Source organism: Chinchilla lanigera, unplaced genomic scaffold (genome assembly GCF_000276665.1).
Source record: "Chinchilla lanigera isolate Chin_1 unplaced genomic scaffold, ChiLan1.0 scaffold00001, whole genome shotgun sequence".
Taxonomy (NCBI): domain Eukaryota; kingdom Metazoa; phylum Chordata; class Mammalia; order Rodentia; family Chinchillidae; genus Chinchilla; species Chinchilla lanigera.
Genome location: NW_004955402.1, coordinates 38,750,124 through 38,767,572, shown reverse-complemented (window position 1 = coordinate 38,767,572; position 17,449 = coordinate 38,750,124). Strand labels below are relative to the sequence as shown.

Sequence of the window (17,449 nt, the reverse complement as noted above, 5' to 3'; positions counted from 1 at the left end):
GTGTCTTTTTCTTCTGTTTTTAAAAAGGAAACAGGAAGAGCGAGTACAACAAGTACGTAAGAAATTGGAAGAAGCACTGATGGCAGACATCCTGTCCCGGGCTGCTGATACAGAAGAGATGGACATTGAAATGGACAGTGGAGATGAAGCCTAAGAATATGATAGGTAAACTAATACCAGGCGTAGAGACACTCAAAGCATAAGCTGTTTATTTTCTTATTGGTTGTACTTTGTAGCCTCTTCTTCAGTGACTTAGAACCCACTCTAAGGTTATGCATATGCTGTTGTTTGGCCCCTCTCTGTATTTAAGGGCCACTGAAGTTACTGCGTCCATTTGTTCTCATTCTGTGAGGACATTGACACCCAGGCAGCCACCTCCAAGGGATCCCTTAGGTCTTCTTTATTCAAACCATAGAAAATCTGGAAGGTGTCATTCGAGAAAAGCCGATGGGCTCTGTCAGATATGAAGGAATTGCTCCAGGAAAGTAAGGTAGCTACCTTCTGGGGTATGTTGTTCCCTCTGTAGGAGTATGGTAGGACAATGGGCAAGGTCTTTCCCTCTTTCTAGGTTTTCTACTGGAGACTTGATGGAGAGAGAATAAGGAAGGCATTGTCAAGTATAACACAAAATTTTCCTTAAAAATACAAATGTTGGTTTTACCCTAAAGCTCACATGTGAGGTTCATGGGCTGTGTTTCTTTGAGTACCTGTTCTCTTCAGATGATTACACTTGAAGCCATGTTGAATTATACAAGGCTTCAACATGGCTTCTTGTTTTCCACCTTCTGTCCTGCATTTTGGAGGCTTATCTTGCTTTCTGCTACTTGTAACCTAATCATTTGTTCCCTTTCAAGTCAAATTGGAGAGTGGGCAACAAGGAATAGCTAACGTGATGTGAAGGGTCAACAAGGCCTTTCTGGGGAAGTGACATTTGCCTTGAGCCTGAGGACACATAGGAATGAGTCAAGGGAAGTTGAGGTGAAAGTGGACCCATTGAAGGGACAGCAAAGAGAAACTTGGTTTCTTTAGGGTAGAAAGAAAAGATCAGTGTGTTTTGAATGCAGGGAGGGGAAGGTATTGGCAATGCACTTGATCATGCAGGGCTCATGGGTTATGGTTAGAGACTTTGAGCTTGATTGTTAAAACCAGTGGGGATCTGGTGAGGGCCAGGAGCATGGTCACATTTAATGATTTACAAGGTACTTCTGGCTGGTGCAGGAAAGTTTTGGAGTAAGGCAGAGCCTAGAAGCAAAGAGGCCAGTTGAGTGGTATTGAGGTAGTCTAGCAAGAGGCATTGGTGGCGTTCCAGAATGTTGACAGCTTGTGGGGAGAAACGGAGGTGGCTACTTGGGATACATTTGGGGCCAGAATTGTCTTGACTAGTGATTGAAAGGGAGCTTGAGAGAGTGGCAAGGACGAAGCAGGTTTCACACTTGAGCCCCTGGAAGGAAGGGGGAATTCTGTTTGGTGGAGGACCAGGCTAACAGTAGGGAGTGCAGGGGGGTGAGTTTCACTGTTGATAACGTCTTCCTTTCCTAGTAACAAGTAGAGCGGATGTCCTAGCATTTATGTGTTTGGTGACAGCAGCACCATTGTGTCACGTAGTTTTCTGACCACATAGACTGTTCAAATTCAGTTCAGTGCTATTTTAAGTTTTTATCTTCTTACTAGGACAGGAAGATACTGTGTCAACATTCTGGATTTTGTCTTTCAAGATAGCACAGACATGCAGTGGGCTTTACTAAGCATCTTCACGATGTGTGAACTCTGACAGGGATAAGTCTGACACGGTTCTTTTGTCTGAGGCCCAGCTCTGCCCTCCGAGTGCAGTGAGCGAATCCGTAGCACTGCAGCCCTGCCAGCATCTGTAGCACTGTGTCAGTGTGTTAGAAGGCCCGCCTCTCTGTTGGAGCCTTTAGTTTCAGAGGCTTTCTTTTTCTTCACTTTTCTGCCATTTTTGTTGTTTTTCAAAATTAATTTTATTGGTGCACTTTTGATATACATAATGGTCATACTCATGATATGGAATTTGAATCTGTGCATAATATACTGTATCTTGATTCTTTTTTCCCCATTCCATTCCCCTCCCTTCAACCCCTCTTCCCCTCTGTATTAGCAAAAGCTTTGTTTTCATTTATTTCCTTTTCCCTTCCTTTCTTTCCTCCTCTCCCCTCCTTTGTTCCCCTTCCCATTTGAATATTTTCTTTATACTTCCGAGTATCTATCATCCATTTTGGTCCTTATTTACCCTTTTGATTTCTCACAGCAGAGAAACCATGAAAAATTTAAACGTGTGTCTGATTTATTTCACATAAAAGTGTAGTCTCAAGTTGCACCCATTTACCTAGAAATGTTCAAGTTTATCCTTTATGGCAGAGTAGTACTCCATTGTATGTAAAAACCACATCTTCTTTATCCATTCATCAGTTCATGGGCATTTGGGCTGTTTCCAAGATTTAGCTATTACAAACTGGGCCTGCAGACTTCTCATCTGAAGTCAGTTGGGATAATCAAGGGCCATCATCTAGTTAAGGCTTAGCTAGACCTGTGCTTCCTGCAGATGACTTTACAGACTGGGAGCAGGCAGCACTCGAATCACTTACATAAGCAAGCGTCTGTGTTAGGCACTTTACATGTGTAGAAGCCGGCACTGCTCATCGCCTTGTGCCAGTGTGGAGAGTGGTAATTACAAACTCATTTTTGGCGAGTGCTAAGAGTTTTAGTCCTTAAAAGTGGCTGCTATTTTGGTGTGTTAGGTAAGGAAAGATTCCTGTTTGTCATATTCTAAACTTGAGAATGGTGTTAGAATGGGTCTTTAGACTTGTAGACTGTGAGGCTTCAGAAGTACCTCTTTGTTACTTTCGTTACTTACTTAGCCCAAAATATCCATAAAATGCTTAGGAAAGTGGCGCGTGGCTGCAAGACTTCATCAGATGTTCACGGTGTGGAACAGGGCTCACTTAGGTTGGCAAAGAGTGGGATGTGGCCAGCTTCACGAGGCTTCTCAGAGACGGGCCGAGTGTGCCAGCCTGTGGTTCACTCCAGGTCTGTCAGTCTCGTACACCATAGCTCCTTCTAATGCTCCTTATTAGAAGTCTATATTTATTTATTTAAATAACAGGTTGAGATTTACTGTGCCACTTAAATCATAGAGGAGTGACCAGGTCCTCAAATATTTTAAGAACGATTACATGAAGATAAGTATAAAAAGGTGTTAAAATATTTAACTGTGAATGAGATATCATACTAAAGACATAAATAGTTCAATTTTCAATTGTGCAGTTCCATTTCACTTAGAATAAATAAGACTGTGTGTATATCTATCATCTATAAATGATCTAGAGTAAAATCAATCATTATGAAGTTAAATCATTGTAAGTAGAAAGTTTTTCAAAATACTGTAGGGGCTGGGGATTTAGCTCAGCGGCACAGCGCCTGCCTGGCAAGTGCAAGGTTGTGAGTTTGATTCCTGGTACTGAAAGAAAAACAAAACAAAAACAAAACAAAACAAAACAAAACAAAATACTGTATGCTTGGATTTGATCATTACGATTTTTCATTTGTATGTCCTTTGAGTTCCCTTACTGTGCTAATTTAGTTAATCGTAGGTAGAAAACATTCATAGAACTACACAAAGGGATGCATATCATTTCCTTGAAAATTAAATGTATTAAAAGTTACCAAAATAGAACATTTGAAACATTGGGGGAATATTTTGAGCACTTTTTTATTTTTAAAATACTATAAATGTACAATCAGGAGTTAAAGCATGTTCTAAGTGAAATTTAACTTTCTTTTTCTTTTTTTTTTTTTTTTTTTGAGTTTTGCTTATGTTTCACTGAGAAATCATTGAATTACTTAAGTTTATTTATTTTTTCTTGCAGGTAACTTCGGACTGACTTTCCCCAAGAGCAAATTACTAGAAATTGAATAAAAACATTTCCACTGGGTTTTGCCTGTAAGAAAAAAATGTACCCGAGCCCATAGAGCTTTTTAATAATAGCACTAACCAATGCCTTTTTAGATGTATTTTTGATGTATATATCTATTATTAAAAAATGATGTTTATTTTGAGTCCTAGGACCTAAAATTAGTGTTTTGTAATATCAAGAAGGACCCTTAAGATGAAGCTGAGCTTTTCATGCAAGGTGCAATCTACTGGAAATGTAGCACTTACGTGAAATATTTGTTTCCCCCACAGTTTTAATATAAACAAACCAAGAGTACCAAATAAATTTCCCAATGAAAGATTATTGTGACTTCACTGTATATAAACAGATTTTTGTACTTTATTGAAAGGGGACACCTGTACATTCTTCCATCATCACTGTAAAGAAAAATAAATGATTATATTCACAGACTGATTGGAACTTTTTCTGTTAAAGAGTACACACAAGAAGTGGCCCCTCATTAACATTCCTGATACACATTCACCTTTGATCCTTGGGCCTTAGGTTTGAAGCGGAGGTGGTGGAAAATAATTTATGCATTTGTGGTATGCCTCCAGACACGTTGAGAATTGTGCTTTCATCAGAAGTTTACATTGTCATCCAGCAATGTATTTTTTTTTCCTGCCTGTGACCAGTACTTCTGACAGTTCTGTTAAAAACAAATAAGGCTTTTTCTTTCTCTCAGCATGAGTTAGGTACACAGGTGCCTGGTAGGTGTTACTTGAAGTTCATGTTGTTTTTGCTAAAACAGTTTTCATTTTCTAACATCCAGTAGCTTATGAAGTTCACAAGTGCAGCTCACACCCTTAGCACAGTGAGAGGCACCTTCTAGGCAGAGATGCTTAATGAGCCAGATTGTGATTCTTTACTAATCCAGTAGCCAGCCTCCAAGGTGTTAACATATTTTTCTGTTGAAACTCATATGCCTAAATTTTATTGCCATTTAAATTTCTTTTTCTATCAGTTAAATTTTGTGATACCTTATTACTTAAGCTGGCATTGCTATATTCATTAATTTTAAAATTGAAACATAATCTAGGAAGGGGGAGTGCTTATAAGCAAATTGAAGCAAAATTTCAGAAATGGAGCAAAAATAATGTTCTATAGGAATAATTTGTGTACTTAGGATTTCATTTTAAATTAGATCTGATAGAGCTCTTATTATCTTATTAACAGTGATGTGGTGAAGGATATGACCAATTCTGTATCATAATTCTGTACCAATTTTGTACATTTCATTATCAGTACTTCCAGATTCTTTAACTTCTCAAAGGGAAAGAGGAGGAGGAGGTTAGTTAAAGCAGTATGACTTTCTAAATCTGGAGTGCTGTGTTTCTGGACCTTTATTGCCAAACTATGTAAATACTCTTGGAATTCCTGATTTATATTCAGTTTTGGTCCCTAGGCCTAGGCCACAGATTTCCATGGAACGGCCCTGCTAGTGGATGAGCAGGGAGACTTGCGGTCTCCAGGAGGGCTGTGGGCAGATGGTCCCTGCTTTGGGTCCATCAGCTTCCCAAGTGGGGTGGTGGGAAGTTAATATCAATTTCTTTATAAGCGCTGGTCTGACAAATTACCAGGATAGCCAAAGGTTTTTCTCCTCCTCCCTAAAGGCCGTGAGCCTTTATTTGCAATCACACTGGGGTAGTTTCACCTTGATGATCGTATATTTTTACAATACAATCCAACCAAGATATCTGTGCTTTTCTAAACAGATTTGTAAAAATAAAAACAGTGTACACACTATAAAACTTTTTCTTGTATACTTTGCTCAGGTAGAGAACAAGATCTGAAAACTATTACATGGTGTCCTACTGGGGACCATTCTGTAAGTCTGGGATATTCCCAATGTACCGACAGGACATGTCCGCGATCAAGTTTGTCATCTCATCCTCACAAACTTACCACCATCTTGCGTGTCCCAACTTGAATAAAAGCAAAGCAGAAGCAGCTCAGGAGTGATCCCGCATGTCCCTTTTTTCCCCTTGCCTGTGACACCTGTCAGTCCTGTTAGAACTACTGTATTAACTATACCTTTCACACATACACCCCATCTCTCACCCGTCCCTTCTTCGTGCAAACCTTCCCTCTCCTCTGGGCTTTCAGTGGCTTCCTTTATCTCACATGTTCACTGTCTCTTTCCTCTTTTGTCTCCTCCATGTAGTCATCAGAGTGATTCTCAAAATAGGGCAAAGTGGTCGAGTCCCTTCCCTGCTCAAAGTCCCTCATGAGTAGGAATAGAGTAGTTTAGAATTATTTTTAAGAGCAAGTGCTTTGAGATTAGGAGAACCTGTGTCTGAATCCTGGTTTTGCATTTGTGTGACTTACCAGGTTACTGAGTCTTTGATCCTGTTCCTCCTCAGTGAAATAAAAATAATACCTACCTCATAGAGTTATTGTGGGGATTCGGTGAGATACTGTAATAAAGTGTTTAGCACAGTGCCTGGTGTGTAGTGTGTATACACAGAATGCTACTGTTGTCCCCTGGTGTCATTTTTATGTCACTTCCAAGAGGCACTTTTTGATAACCCTGACTGTCCCTACCCTAATTCTATATTTTCAGTACTCTGTTTATTTCCTTTGTAGAAAATTTCTAAATCTGTATTTTATTTATTTGCTGATTTTTTGAGGGGGTCTATCTCTTACTAGAATGTAAGCTCCCTGAGAGCAAGGATGTGTCTATCTTGTTCCCTGTTCCAGCCTCAGAACTTGGCCTAGTTCCTAGTGCATAGTGAGGACTCCATAAATGTTTGTAAAATAAATAGAATGGTTGAAAGGCCCTTTGTGATCTTGTAACCGCCTCACTGTCTAGCCTCATTATATTACTGTCCCATGGTACTTTTGGCTCAAGGAAGACTGCATTAGTTGCTCCTTTAATCCCCTGGAGCCTCCATGTCTTTGCACCTGTTATTTCCTTTGCCTGCCTGTCTTCGTGGTGATTTCCTGGTCATTGGTCAAATCTCAGCTCAGTGGCTACCTCTGTGATGTACCTAATATTTCCAGGCAGATGTTCTTTTCCTCCTTCTAAGTTCCCACTACACTTTGTAAATACCTCTGTGGAAGCACTTTATTGTATTGTAACTGTTGGGGAATGTCTGTTTCTACTATTACACTGTAAGCATCATAAAAGGAGAAATTGTGTGTTTTCATTCTAATTTCCCTAGGACCTTGCACAGTGCCTGGCACATATAAACCTGTCATAAGTGATGAATGAATTTGTGATTTAACAAAGGATCATGTAGTTGGAAAACTGTTGAATGTGTGTATTTTCAAGAAAGGGAGTGCCCTGGTGGCTTCCAGAGTTGTTTTTTTTTTTTTTGCTTTTTTGTTTTTGTTTTTTGCTCTAGAGAGGAGATCTAGAGAGTGTTATGTAATCCCTTTGAATACAAGATTACTTGTTTAAGTTTAAAAGTAATATAACTTGGATAATAATAGATCTTCATAAATTATTGCAAAAGATATCAAAAGCTTTGTGATCTCTCAAATGCTATAAAGTCCAAATATTTGCACTATTCTATTTCCATAGTAAATGCTATGAGAAAATGTACAGCAATAAATTTTGAAGCTTTAAACGTGTTTGTGTAAGTCATCTTCAATGACTTAATCCATGAAGAACATCTCTGGCCTGTGTGCCCTGGACACAAGGGACTTGAGACTGGCATTGAGGGCCCAATGCTCTCAAAACGTTTTCGTCCACACACTTCCATTTCTGCTCAGACAGTTGCTCATTCTGTTGGCCTGCCTAGGAAACAGTGGACCGCAAGGGTGTGCTGCAGAGTGGGGGTGGGGAGGTGTGGGGATGGGGGTAGGGGGGCTGCCCTAATCTTAGCGTGACCCCTGCCTCTACGCCTCCAGCGGGGCTGCCATAGCTTAATCTTCCCTCCTGTTTTCTCTTCTGGGATGAATATGTGACCTCTGTGCAAGAAAAATACTCCAGTTTCCTCTACAGAGTCCACAGTTAGGGCAAGGAACATAGGTTATATTAGGGTTACCTGGGTGTAGCTGTTGGACTGGAACTTGAAATTGTGGGTGATTTAATCAATCTACATATCTCATAGGGTCTTGGGTAGACTATAAAATTTAAATTTGCACACTGATAATAAAGATAATCGTTACTTTTTCAATTATTTAGCTTTGCTTTTATGATAAAAGTATGAAAGCTTTTGTTCTCCTTTACATAGTTTAGAATTTACAGAACACTTTCACCAGCATTGATGTCATCTTTGAAGGTTATCCACCCAATATGTACGTATTCTTTTCATTATCCTCATTTAAGAGTTACAGAAACTAAAAACTCAGACAAATGAAGTGACTTATCCAAGCTAGTAAGGTGTAGAGAGGGGAATTTGAGCGCAGATGTCTTGTCTTTCCAGGATTCTATGCCCCACTCAGGCCTCAAGCTGCTCTTCTGTGATAGCAACACAGTTTAGCTGTTGAGGGACAGTATGGCTATAGCCTGAAAGTTTAATAGAGGGTGGAGTAATTCTTTAAAGGAAATCTGGTCACTTTCAATGTGAATGGTCAGATCGTTGCCAACAAAATCTGAGAAATATCTTACCAGGATTATATCTTTTGTGTAAGGGATGGGAAACACATAGCTTCTTAGTCACAGAATGTTGAGGTGTTTTTTTTTTATTTGGGGTTTGGCTATTCTTTCCTCTGTAGTACTTGAAGTTTTTTGCTTCGTGCACCTGACTCTCAGGGAATTCCGGCAGCTGTGTGACTGAGCCACAGCCCCTGAGGGAGATTATTCAAAGTGGAGTATGTACAGGTAGGGGATGTATAAAACCATGCATTGGGAGAAAAATGCTTGACCTAACATGTTTTCACCTCATGCTTTTGCTCTTTTAATTTTGAGTGTTTTATTATGTACATATTTGTAGAGTATTACCTGATAAAATTTTAAAATAAATATCCCTAGATTTGGGACCTATCCTTTAAAAAATGTTACTAGGAGAGTTTGAGATTATTGCTCCCTTGCAGTATTCTTCATCTGGGGTCCCCGTACCCCTGGAATTAAGGGGCCTGCCAACCTCTTGCCATTCCATGCAAAGTTGTATTTTATGTGCCCTTTCCCTGGGGTTGTAACCATCGCTTCTATAAAATTCCCAATTCCACTGAAGCTTGTGCTGGTTTAGGCTCACACAAATTTAGATCATCTGTACCCTGATTTTCTGTTTCGTTTAAAGAATTTATGCTAATAAGGTACCCAACATAGTGCTTGTCTCCCCCATTGTTTTTTTTTTTTTTTTTTTTTTTTTGGTTTTTCTCCGGTACCGGGAACCGAACTCACGACCTTGCGCTTGCCAGGCAGGCGCTTTTGCCGCTGAGCTAAATCCCCAGCCCTCCCCCATTGTTAATGTATTTCACAAACAAATAACTTTTTGCCCTCAAAAGCCAAACAGCAAACAGAAAACAAAGCAAAAAACCTTAGTGATTTTTTTAGGGATTGGAATATGCTCTGGGGGAATTACCTTGCATTTTGCTGCTGACTGGTTTGATTCCTTTGGAGTGAGAGAACCAAAGTAGAGAGTTTGTGTGTGTTAGGGAGGTTGATAGGAAGCTGTAAGAAGCCTTGTTGGACACAACATGATTTATACAAAGGTCTGAGACTCAACAAAAGCTAGTTATGTTAAAGTAGAAATGTAGAAATCTGATGGGAGGGCTACGAATAGCCATCTAGTAGAATGCGCTATTTATGATGGAAGCCCTTCATCATAAACAGGGTTATGATTAAAACCCTACTTTCCTGTCTCCCACAAACACAGTTACTTAATGTAACATCGTAAGTGAGAAAACCATAACCTTGCAGATATGACTGTTATTTTTAAAAACTACTGTGGCTTTTGGACGAAAACAGACTTATCAGAGGCTGCTGTGGGGATGGGATAAATTAGTCATCTAACGCCAAAGACACCTAACACGGTGTCAGGGCAGGCACATTATTACTCAGTCAAAAACAAACTCAACTTCCATGGAACTTTAAATCCATTCAGGGAATTAATGAGTTTTCTGTCACTGTGACAAAATACCTAAGATAGTACATTTATATAGAAGAAAGGTTTATCTTGGCTCACAGTTGGTGGTTTCAGTCCATGGCTGATCTTTTGCTTTTATCCCTGTGGTCAGGCAGTGCGTCACGGTGGCAGTGTATGGCAGAGGATGCACACAGCAGTGGGAAGCAAAGACAAAAAAGGGAAGTGGGCCAGGGCCCCAATATTCCCTTCCGTATTCCCAAGGGTACCCCCCTCCCCATTATCTAACTTCCTGCTAGGACCCAGCTTCTAAAATTCTACCACCTCCCAGTACAGCCATGCTAGGGACCAAGCCTTTAGCACATGAGCCTGTGAGAGTCACTTAACTACAGCAGTCATAATTTTTATTTCTCTGAAACTTTGAAAAATAAATTCCATAGAGTCTATTGCCATATTCCTAAAGATCTGTAGAGAGGCAGAAGCAACGTGGGCAAGAGTTAGAGCAGGAAGGTAGTTCAAACTACTCAGGAAGATTTCTCTTTGATTCAGTACCTCAAGGAAGAAATAAAAATAACAGTGAAGGAATTTGTACTCAGGAACATGCCTACTTAGTACTTCCTTGTTAATTCAGATGTTCAAGACTAAACTTAGCTCATGTTCTCAAAAATCAAAACTTTTAATCCTTTTCCTATCTTTACTTAACCCCCTGGAGTGTGGCAGACATCTAAGGTGGGTTAGGCCAACAGCCATTCACCTTTATGCTCCCCTTATCCTCCCAGTTAAGGCCCCGTGTTTGGATTTCCAGCAGTGGGACCTTGAGGAGTAGCCATGAGGATGGGAAGCCAACATTACAAGGCTGGCAGATGGGAAAGCCAGCAAGGGCCTCGCTTCTCAATGGCATTCTTTCATTCTTAGTAGCCCTAGTAACACTTCCCTTCTGTTCAGTAACACACACGTGCACGCCTCGTTAACTCTTCTTTAAAACTAACGCTAACTGGCACATACTCAAACTTTAGACTTAGCTTTGTAATTCTCAATTGGTCCGTGGAATCCCTATTAACATTTGTCTCCTTGTCATGGTTTCATGTTACTGCTCATATGCAGGTTTTTTATAACCCTCTTCCTGGGTTACCATAGTAATTTCTATCTGTTCTTTCTCCCCCTAGCTTCCTCCCCTTTACATTCCATTTTGTATGTTGCCACCAGATCTTTTTCATATACCCTTTAGGTTCTGTGATGTTCTGGGTCACATTTACAGTGGGCTTTTGTCCTTTTGTATCCAACCGGAATCTCTTAAATGACATTTTGGCCCTTGGTCTATGGGCTTCACCTGCCTCCAAATACTTTCCTTCATACCTTATTGACTAGAGCTGGGTAATATGCTCGTTCCTAAGCATGTCTCTGAGAAAGGGAGTTGGAATTACCCCTGACAGCTGAGATTAATCATGGTAGAGACGTGGCGGTTGGGGAGTTAACCACAAACACCTGCTTCAGTCTCGCATCTCAAACTGCTTACTGTCCCTTTGGGCCGTGCATTCCCTCAGCTTTGTGTTTCACTTTTCATTATTTCTTTATACACAGCTTTTCCCCTCACTTTCAGTCTAAATCCTGTTTTCTTTAAGTCGAAAAGCATCAGATTTTTGAAGCTTTCTTAACGGCTTGTCAAGTGCCCTCTTCCCCCGATCTGTCCCTGCTTAGTAGCATGACTCTGCTTGATGTATTTGTATATGTCTATTCCTCAAATGTTCCTCATCTGAACTAGTGTGCAAGTTCCTGGAGCACATGGACAATGACTTTGAAAAGGAGTAAATGTGGGGACAGGTTCACCAATTATGATAAGTACAGTGCCTGCCATTAGCCATCTGCGAAGTTTAAGGGCACGCCTCTGCACATGACCACCTTAGCTTTGACACCAATTACAAGTTTAGGGAGTTCCCAAAACCAACCTAGGATTTAACAATTTTTCATAAAGACTCAAAGAATTCATTAAACACTATTATATTTGTAGTTATATTTACTGCAAGGAAAGAATGCAGATTAACATCTACAAGATGGATACACAGGGAAGAGTGTGGGAGAGTCCCGGAAACCTCCACTGTTCTCTCTCTGTTGAGTGGGAATGTGCAACCTTTCCTGTTGTGTGTGTGAAACGCACAGGTTATTGTGAACCAGCAAAGCCCAGCTAAGCTTTGATGTCCAGAGTTTTGTTTAGTAAAACTGGTACTTCACTAAGGAGGCATGGTTGCCTCATTGCCCATGTAATTGAACTCAGTCTTCAGGTTAACCGATATCCTGTAACTTAAAAGTCCTTTCATAAACCAGCAGCTACTATCGAATTAGTAGGTGTGGTTGGTTTCACTCTAAAATTCATTATGACCAGATCTAACCCTAACAAATGATACTGTTACCAAATATGATGTAAGATACTTGCTAGCAGACAACAGCAAAGAAAGGCCAGTCTTCTTTTTGGACAACGCCAAATTCTTTACTATGCATTCTGTCATAGGTTTTTAGGTGGCAGATACTAATGTGGCTATTACTAGACCATTCAGCAAAATTCCATTATAATCAAATTAGTATCTAGGTAGTCTAGAATAATCATACTTCAAGAGTAGTTAACATTTAATGCCATTACATTAAAGCTTTATTTTTCTACTCTCCAGTTACTGTGAAGGAACACTTCCTTGCAATCATCACAGAAGAAAACAAATTGCACAAGATAATTAAGACACAATTGCCATTTTTCTAATCTGGAGGAAATAAATGGTTTAGGAATAAATAACAAAGACATAACCTGAATAATCTTGCAAACACTTTACCTTCTGGTAAGAAACAAGCAATGATTTCCATTAAACTTTAGTACTATTACTTAATTATTGCAGCAATCACAAAGGCATAGGTTTTTCTTATCTTTAATATTTCTAGATCTTTTAAAAAATCCGTCCTTTTCCTATACTGTATTAGACCTTTTTTGGTTCTAAGCTACAATCATGAAAAGGATAAACCAACCCAATGGCAATAGGACAGGAGAACAAGTTTTCAAAATATATCATTTTTACAATGGAGTCACTCTTTCTAGGAAGTCCTGAGGTTCCAAAGTCAGCATAATAGTGAATAAAAATCTCTTTTATTTTTCTTCCTGTGCTGTCAGCATTACCCTAGAAAACTCTTTAAGTCTTCTATAAAGCACACCACCTAGTCTTACATAAATCTATAATCCTAAAAATTTCTGTGTAATTGTATCTAAAATTCTATAAAGTTATTCTAATAATTAAAGTAGTGATTCTTAATTTAGGGCAACCCCCCCCCCCATTACTGGGACATATGGCGATACTGAAATAGTTTTGGTTGTCACAGTTGGAGACGTCAAGTGCATAAAGGCCAGGATGCTGCTAAAGATCTTACAACACATGGGACAACCTTCACAAATGTAAGTGTTGCTAAAACCCTGTCCTAAAGAGAGGAGCAAGAGCAGAGGACAGAGAGAGAGAGAGAAGAAGAGAGAGAGCGCTTTAAGGTCTGTGTGGAAATGTCTCAGAACTTTATTTTGTCTTTATAAATGTCAGTTTCTAGAGATGAATAAGAAGGTAGAGAGGTCTAAAGTGCTTTTGCATTCCTGAAGGACAACTGACCATCCTGGTTTTTAAGAAAAAAATGTATATTTACCAGTTTTTTTGTGTGCAGTTCTGAGTGCTGACAAGTGAACAGTTATATATTCACCACCGTAACTGAGAAACAGGCCTATTACCACCCAGAATTCCTCTGTGCTCCTCCCTTATCATCAAACCTTTCCCTGATCTGTTAGCAAACACTGACCTGCTTTTTGTTCCTATAATTTTACATCTTCAGAAATGTCACATAAATCATGCAATGTGTTTAGCTGTTTTCACTTAGCATAATATGTCTGACAATAATTCATGTATCAGAAGTTCTTTCTTTTATTGCTATGGATGCTTGTTTATCAGTTGTTAACTGCTCATGTTTTGCTATCAAAAATCAATAACTGTAATATATCTTAAAAGACTTGCTCATTTCTACAAGGTCGAAAAGGCTAGTCCATTTTTTGTATGTAGTGAATTTCCAAATTGAATATAAGTCATATACACATATAAGGCAATTTAGCTATTTTATCTTTTGCTTTAGAGAATTGCTTTCATTTACCTTAATGTGCATATGCTCAGGATTGTGCTGGATACAATCATGAAGATACGAAACACTCTCCTAACATACATCCTGGCATGACAGCCAGGCCCCCACAGGAAATCGGTATCACCCTTAATGGGACTGGCTAAAAGTTGCCCAGTGAAGGGACCCAATGAGGAGACTGCTTGCAGAAGTATGGAGTGTATTTTAACCAAGGTCCAGACATCAACCACATCAGGAAGCCAGAGGGCAATTGTGATAAACTCTGCAGAGGCAGGCTCTTAGATCGTTGGGCATGGCAGAGGAGGATGGGTGGGTGGGAGTACAGGGTACCATGAGTAACCTATGACCCCTTTCTCATTTCTATTGTATGGCTTTCTGTAAGCTCTGTGGAGACCTTTCAGCTAGACCTTACTTATGGTAGTCAAACATGGAACTTATAAGTCATAAGTGCATCTTCTTTATTACATGAATTTCAGTTTAAATTTCTTTATGTTCTTGACTGCAGACTAATTTGTTTTGCTGGGTGGTTTTATGGGACCTTTTTTAGTTAATTCCTAAAGAGTGCTAAAATTTGGTTGCATTTTCTATGGTGATTCTACATGATGGACAGTTGGCTGGATAGACTAGTAAACACAGAAAAGAATGCCCAGCTTGACACAGGGGTGTGGTTTTAAAAGATACAACAAACTTTAGAGCTTTGTGTGAAAGGATAAATGAGAAGAAAGGTGGGGGCCTGGGCTCAGTGGCCCTGTGACCACATTAAGGTGCCACATTGGAAGAGGTGGGTGATTCCTGGAGTGATGGGGTCTTCCTGCCTGGGAAATGGCACAGACCACACACATCCATGGCAGACCTTGCTTTCTTTCTTGTTTCCTGCTCCAGTTCATTTCCATGACAAGAGCTCATTGGTTCGTTATGAGATGGAAAAGTTTCCGAGGCTGGGTCATGGTATGGTAGCAGTGTTGGCTGCGCACATGATCCCAGTTCAGACTCGTAATAGCTCCGCAAGGGAGACACTGCTGTCCCCATTTTTATAGGAGCAGATACTGACTCTGGAGCACACTCAGCTGGGAGTGGGCAACAGAGCAGGGGCTTAACCCCAGCAGCACGGTGCCAGGGCCCATGCAGGACCCACCTCCTCTTGATTCTCTCTGCATGGGTCAGGTTAGTACCTTCAGAGAAATAACCATGTGGGAAACCTCTGCAGTCTTGGAGAAGAACGGATTGTGTTAAAGTGAGAGTAACTTTTGTGGGGCCATATTCTTGTGAAAACCTCAGAACAGAGAAAGACTATAACCTCCAACCAGTGGGAAATGGATAGTTTGAGAGAAGGAGAGGTAGGGATGAGAAAGTTGAGAAAATGTGACACGGTTTGAGATTTTTTTAAAAAGGGATTTTTAAAAAAACAAAATGTAAAAAAAACCCTATGTCACAGTTTCAAAGAAAGTACCCCATAGGAACGATAGTGCCATGGTGAAAGAAGCCTCATTTAGATAATTTAGAAAGGTTTGCTTCTTCAGCATTTTGCACCTCTGCTAAATGACCTGCTTTAAGTCTTGAATACTTCACTTTTTCTAGCTTTTGGTTGGAAAGGCAGCCTTATTACCTTCATTTTTCACTAGCTGTCTGAATAGCTCTGGTTCTGATGGGCCAAGCTGAGGTAATGACCCAGGCAGGGTGAATGGGAAACCTTCTCCTGAGAATAAGTCATCAATTTAATATCTTTCCAGAATGTTACATTCTTTCTAAAAATAATATAAAAATGTATGCAAGGTGGTTTTGGATTGTTTTTATTCAAGGAAATTTAAGATGAGCTTTGCAAGTGCGTTTATCAATGTCCACAAAATAATTAATTTTTTTTTTTTTTGAGACAAAGTCTCAAGTAGTTCAGGCTGGCCTTGAGCTTACTTTGTAGCCCAGACTGGTCTCGAACTTGCAATGATCCTCCTGCCTCAGCCTCCAGAGTGCTGGGATTATAAGGGTGCACCACCATGCCTGGCTAAATATTTAAAAGTGAAATGTGCTCCATGAAGCAGAGGTTAAAAACAGGACTGAGTTTCTGAAATAACTCTTCTGAGGATCTATTTGAATTTTCCATACTCTTTTTGACATCTTGTCCTAATTCCTTTCCAGAGCTGCCAAGGGAACATGGCCCAGACTGGAGACAAAGTACCAGTTGTGTGATAGGGTTTCTACTCTTTTCCTCTCTTCTCCTCCTTCCTCCTCTCCCCCTTTCTCTCATCAGTCTGCACCACAAGAGGCAGAAAAACAGTCACAGTTGGCTCTCAGAACTGTGCTATTATTTTCCTTGAACCAACACAGATTGTTACCATTCATGCTGCATCTGGCTGAAGGTGCATCCCTGTCATTATCCTCAATTATGTATGGTGAAAGCATAAACATCGCACAGGGAAATGCAATCTCTGCCTCCTCGCCAAACCCAACTAGGATTTTGGACAAAGGATATCTAGAGTTCCCCTCACCCAGACACGAGCACTGTAGCCACATCCACATCACTCATGCTATGAGCACTTGCCTATGACGTCTTTCCACCTTACCATGTAGTTGCATTTATCTGGCTGTGGAAAGCTTTGTGTTTATTGCGGGTTCATCAGTACCCCCTTGTGAGTATTACATGGTAGTATTTTAGGAATTTCAAAGACCTTCAGAATAAGGTCTTAAAAATTTATGAAACCATCTTGTAAAAGCAACTTAGTAGAATTCACTGCTTTCCTTCAACTCTTTCTTTTCCTTCCATATCAATACATCAAAGTGTAGAGGAACCAGCAGTCATGTCCTCTCACCACCCTCGCTATCTTCTCATACCCTTTGGTACAGTGTACTCCACTGCTCCCACCTTTTCTATCACCTTAGTTGTTAGTTTGCTAAGGTGCCATAAAGAATCATGGTGGCATGGCTTGAACAACAGAGGTTTATCTCCTCACAAGTCTGGAGACTGGAAGCCCAAGATGAAGGTGTTGGCAGGGCTGTATTTTTCTGAGGCTTTCTCCTCGGTTTGCAAATGGCATCATCCCTCTCTATCGGTCTTGTCCTAAACTCCTTCTCTCTTAAGGACAACAGTAGATTAGAGCCACCATACTGACCTCATGTCCATTTAATTACCTCTCTACAAGTCTTATCTCCAAATAGGTATGTTCTGAGGTACTGGGGTGAATTTTGTGGAAGCACAATTTAGCTCTTAACATCTTAAATACTTTTTTTAAAGGTTTCAAATATTTATTATTGATCTATCAGTACTGATCGCAGAAAAAGATTAAGATTCCTGATTAAGCATGTTCCACTGTCCAGCCAATGGTATCTTTTAAGCTTGATATAGTGATATTTTCTTGACCATGATAAAGAGGGTATCATCTTGTG

At 40.0% G+C, this 17,449-nt stretch overlaps 1 protein-coding gene across 1 annotated transcript in view; it reads left to right on the top strand.

Annotated features, from left to right (window-relative positions):
- The window catches only part of Mbd2 (methyl-CpG binding domain protein 2), a gene marked incomplete at its 5' end in the record, with an annotated part of 68,163 nt that extends 62,258 nt beyond the window's left edge, over positions 1-5,905 (top strand). The window contains 2 exon segments of the mRNA XM_013510794.1: positions 28-165; positions 3,885-5,905. Of these exon segments, the coding sequence (XP_013366248.1) occupies positions 28-154 (127 nt within the window).
- Between the last annotated feature and the right edge of the window lie 11,544 nt (positions 5,906-17,449).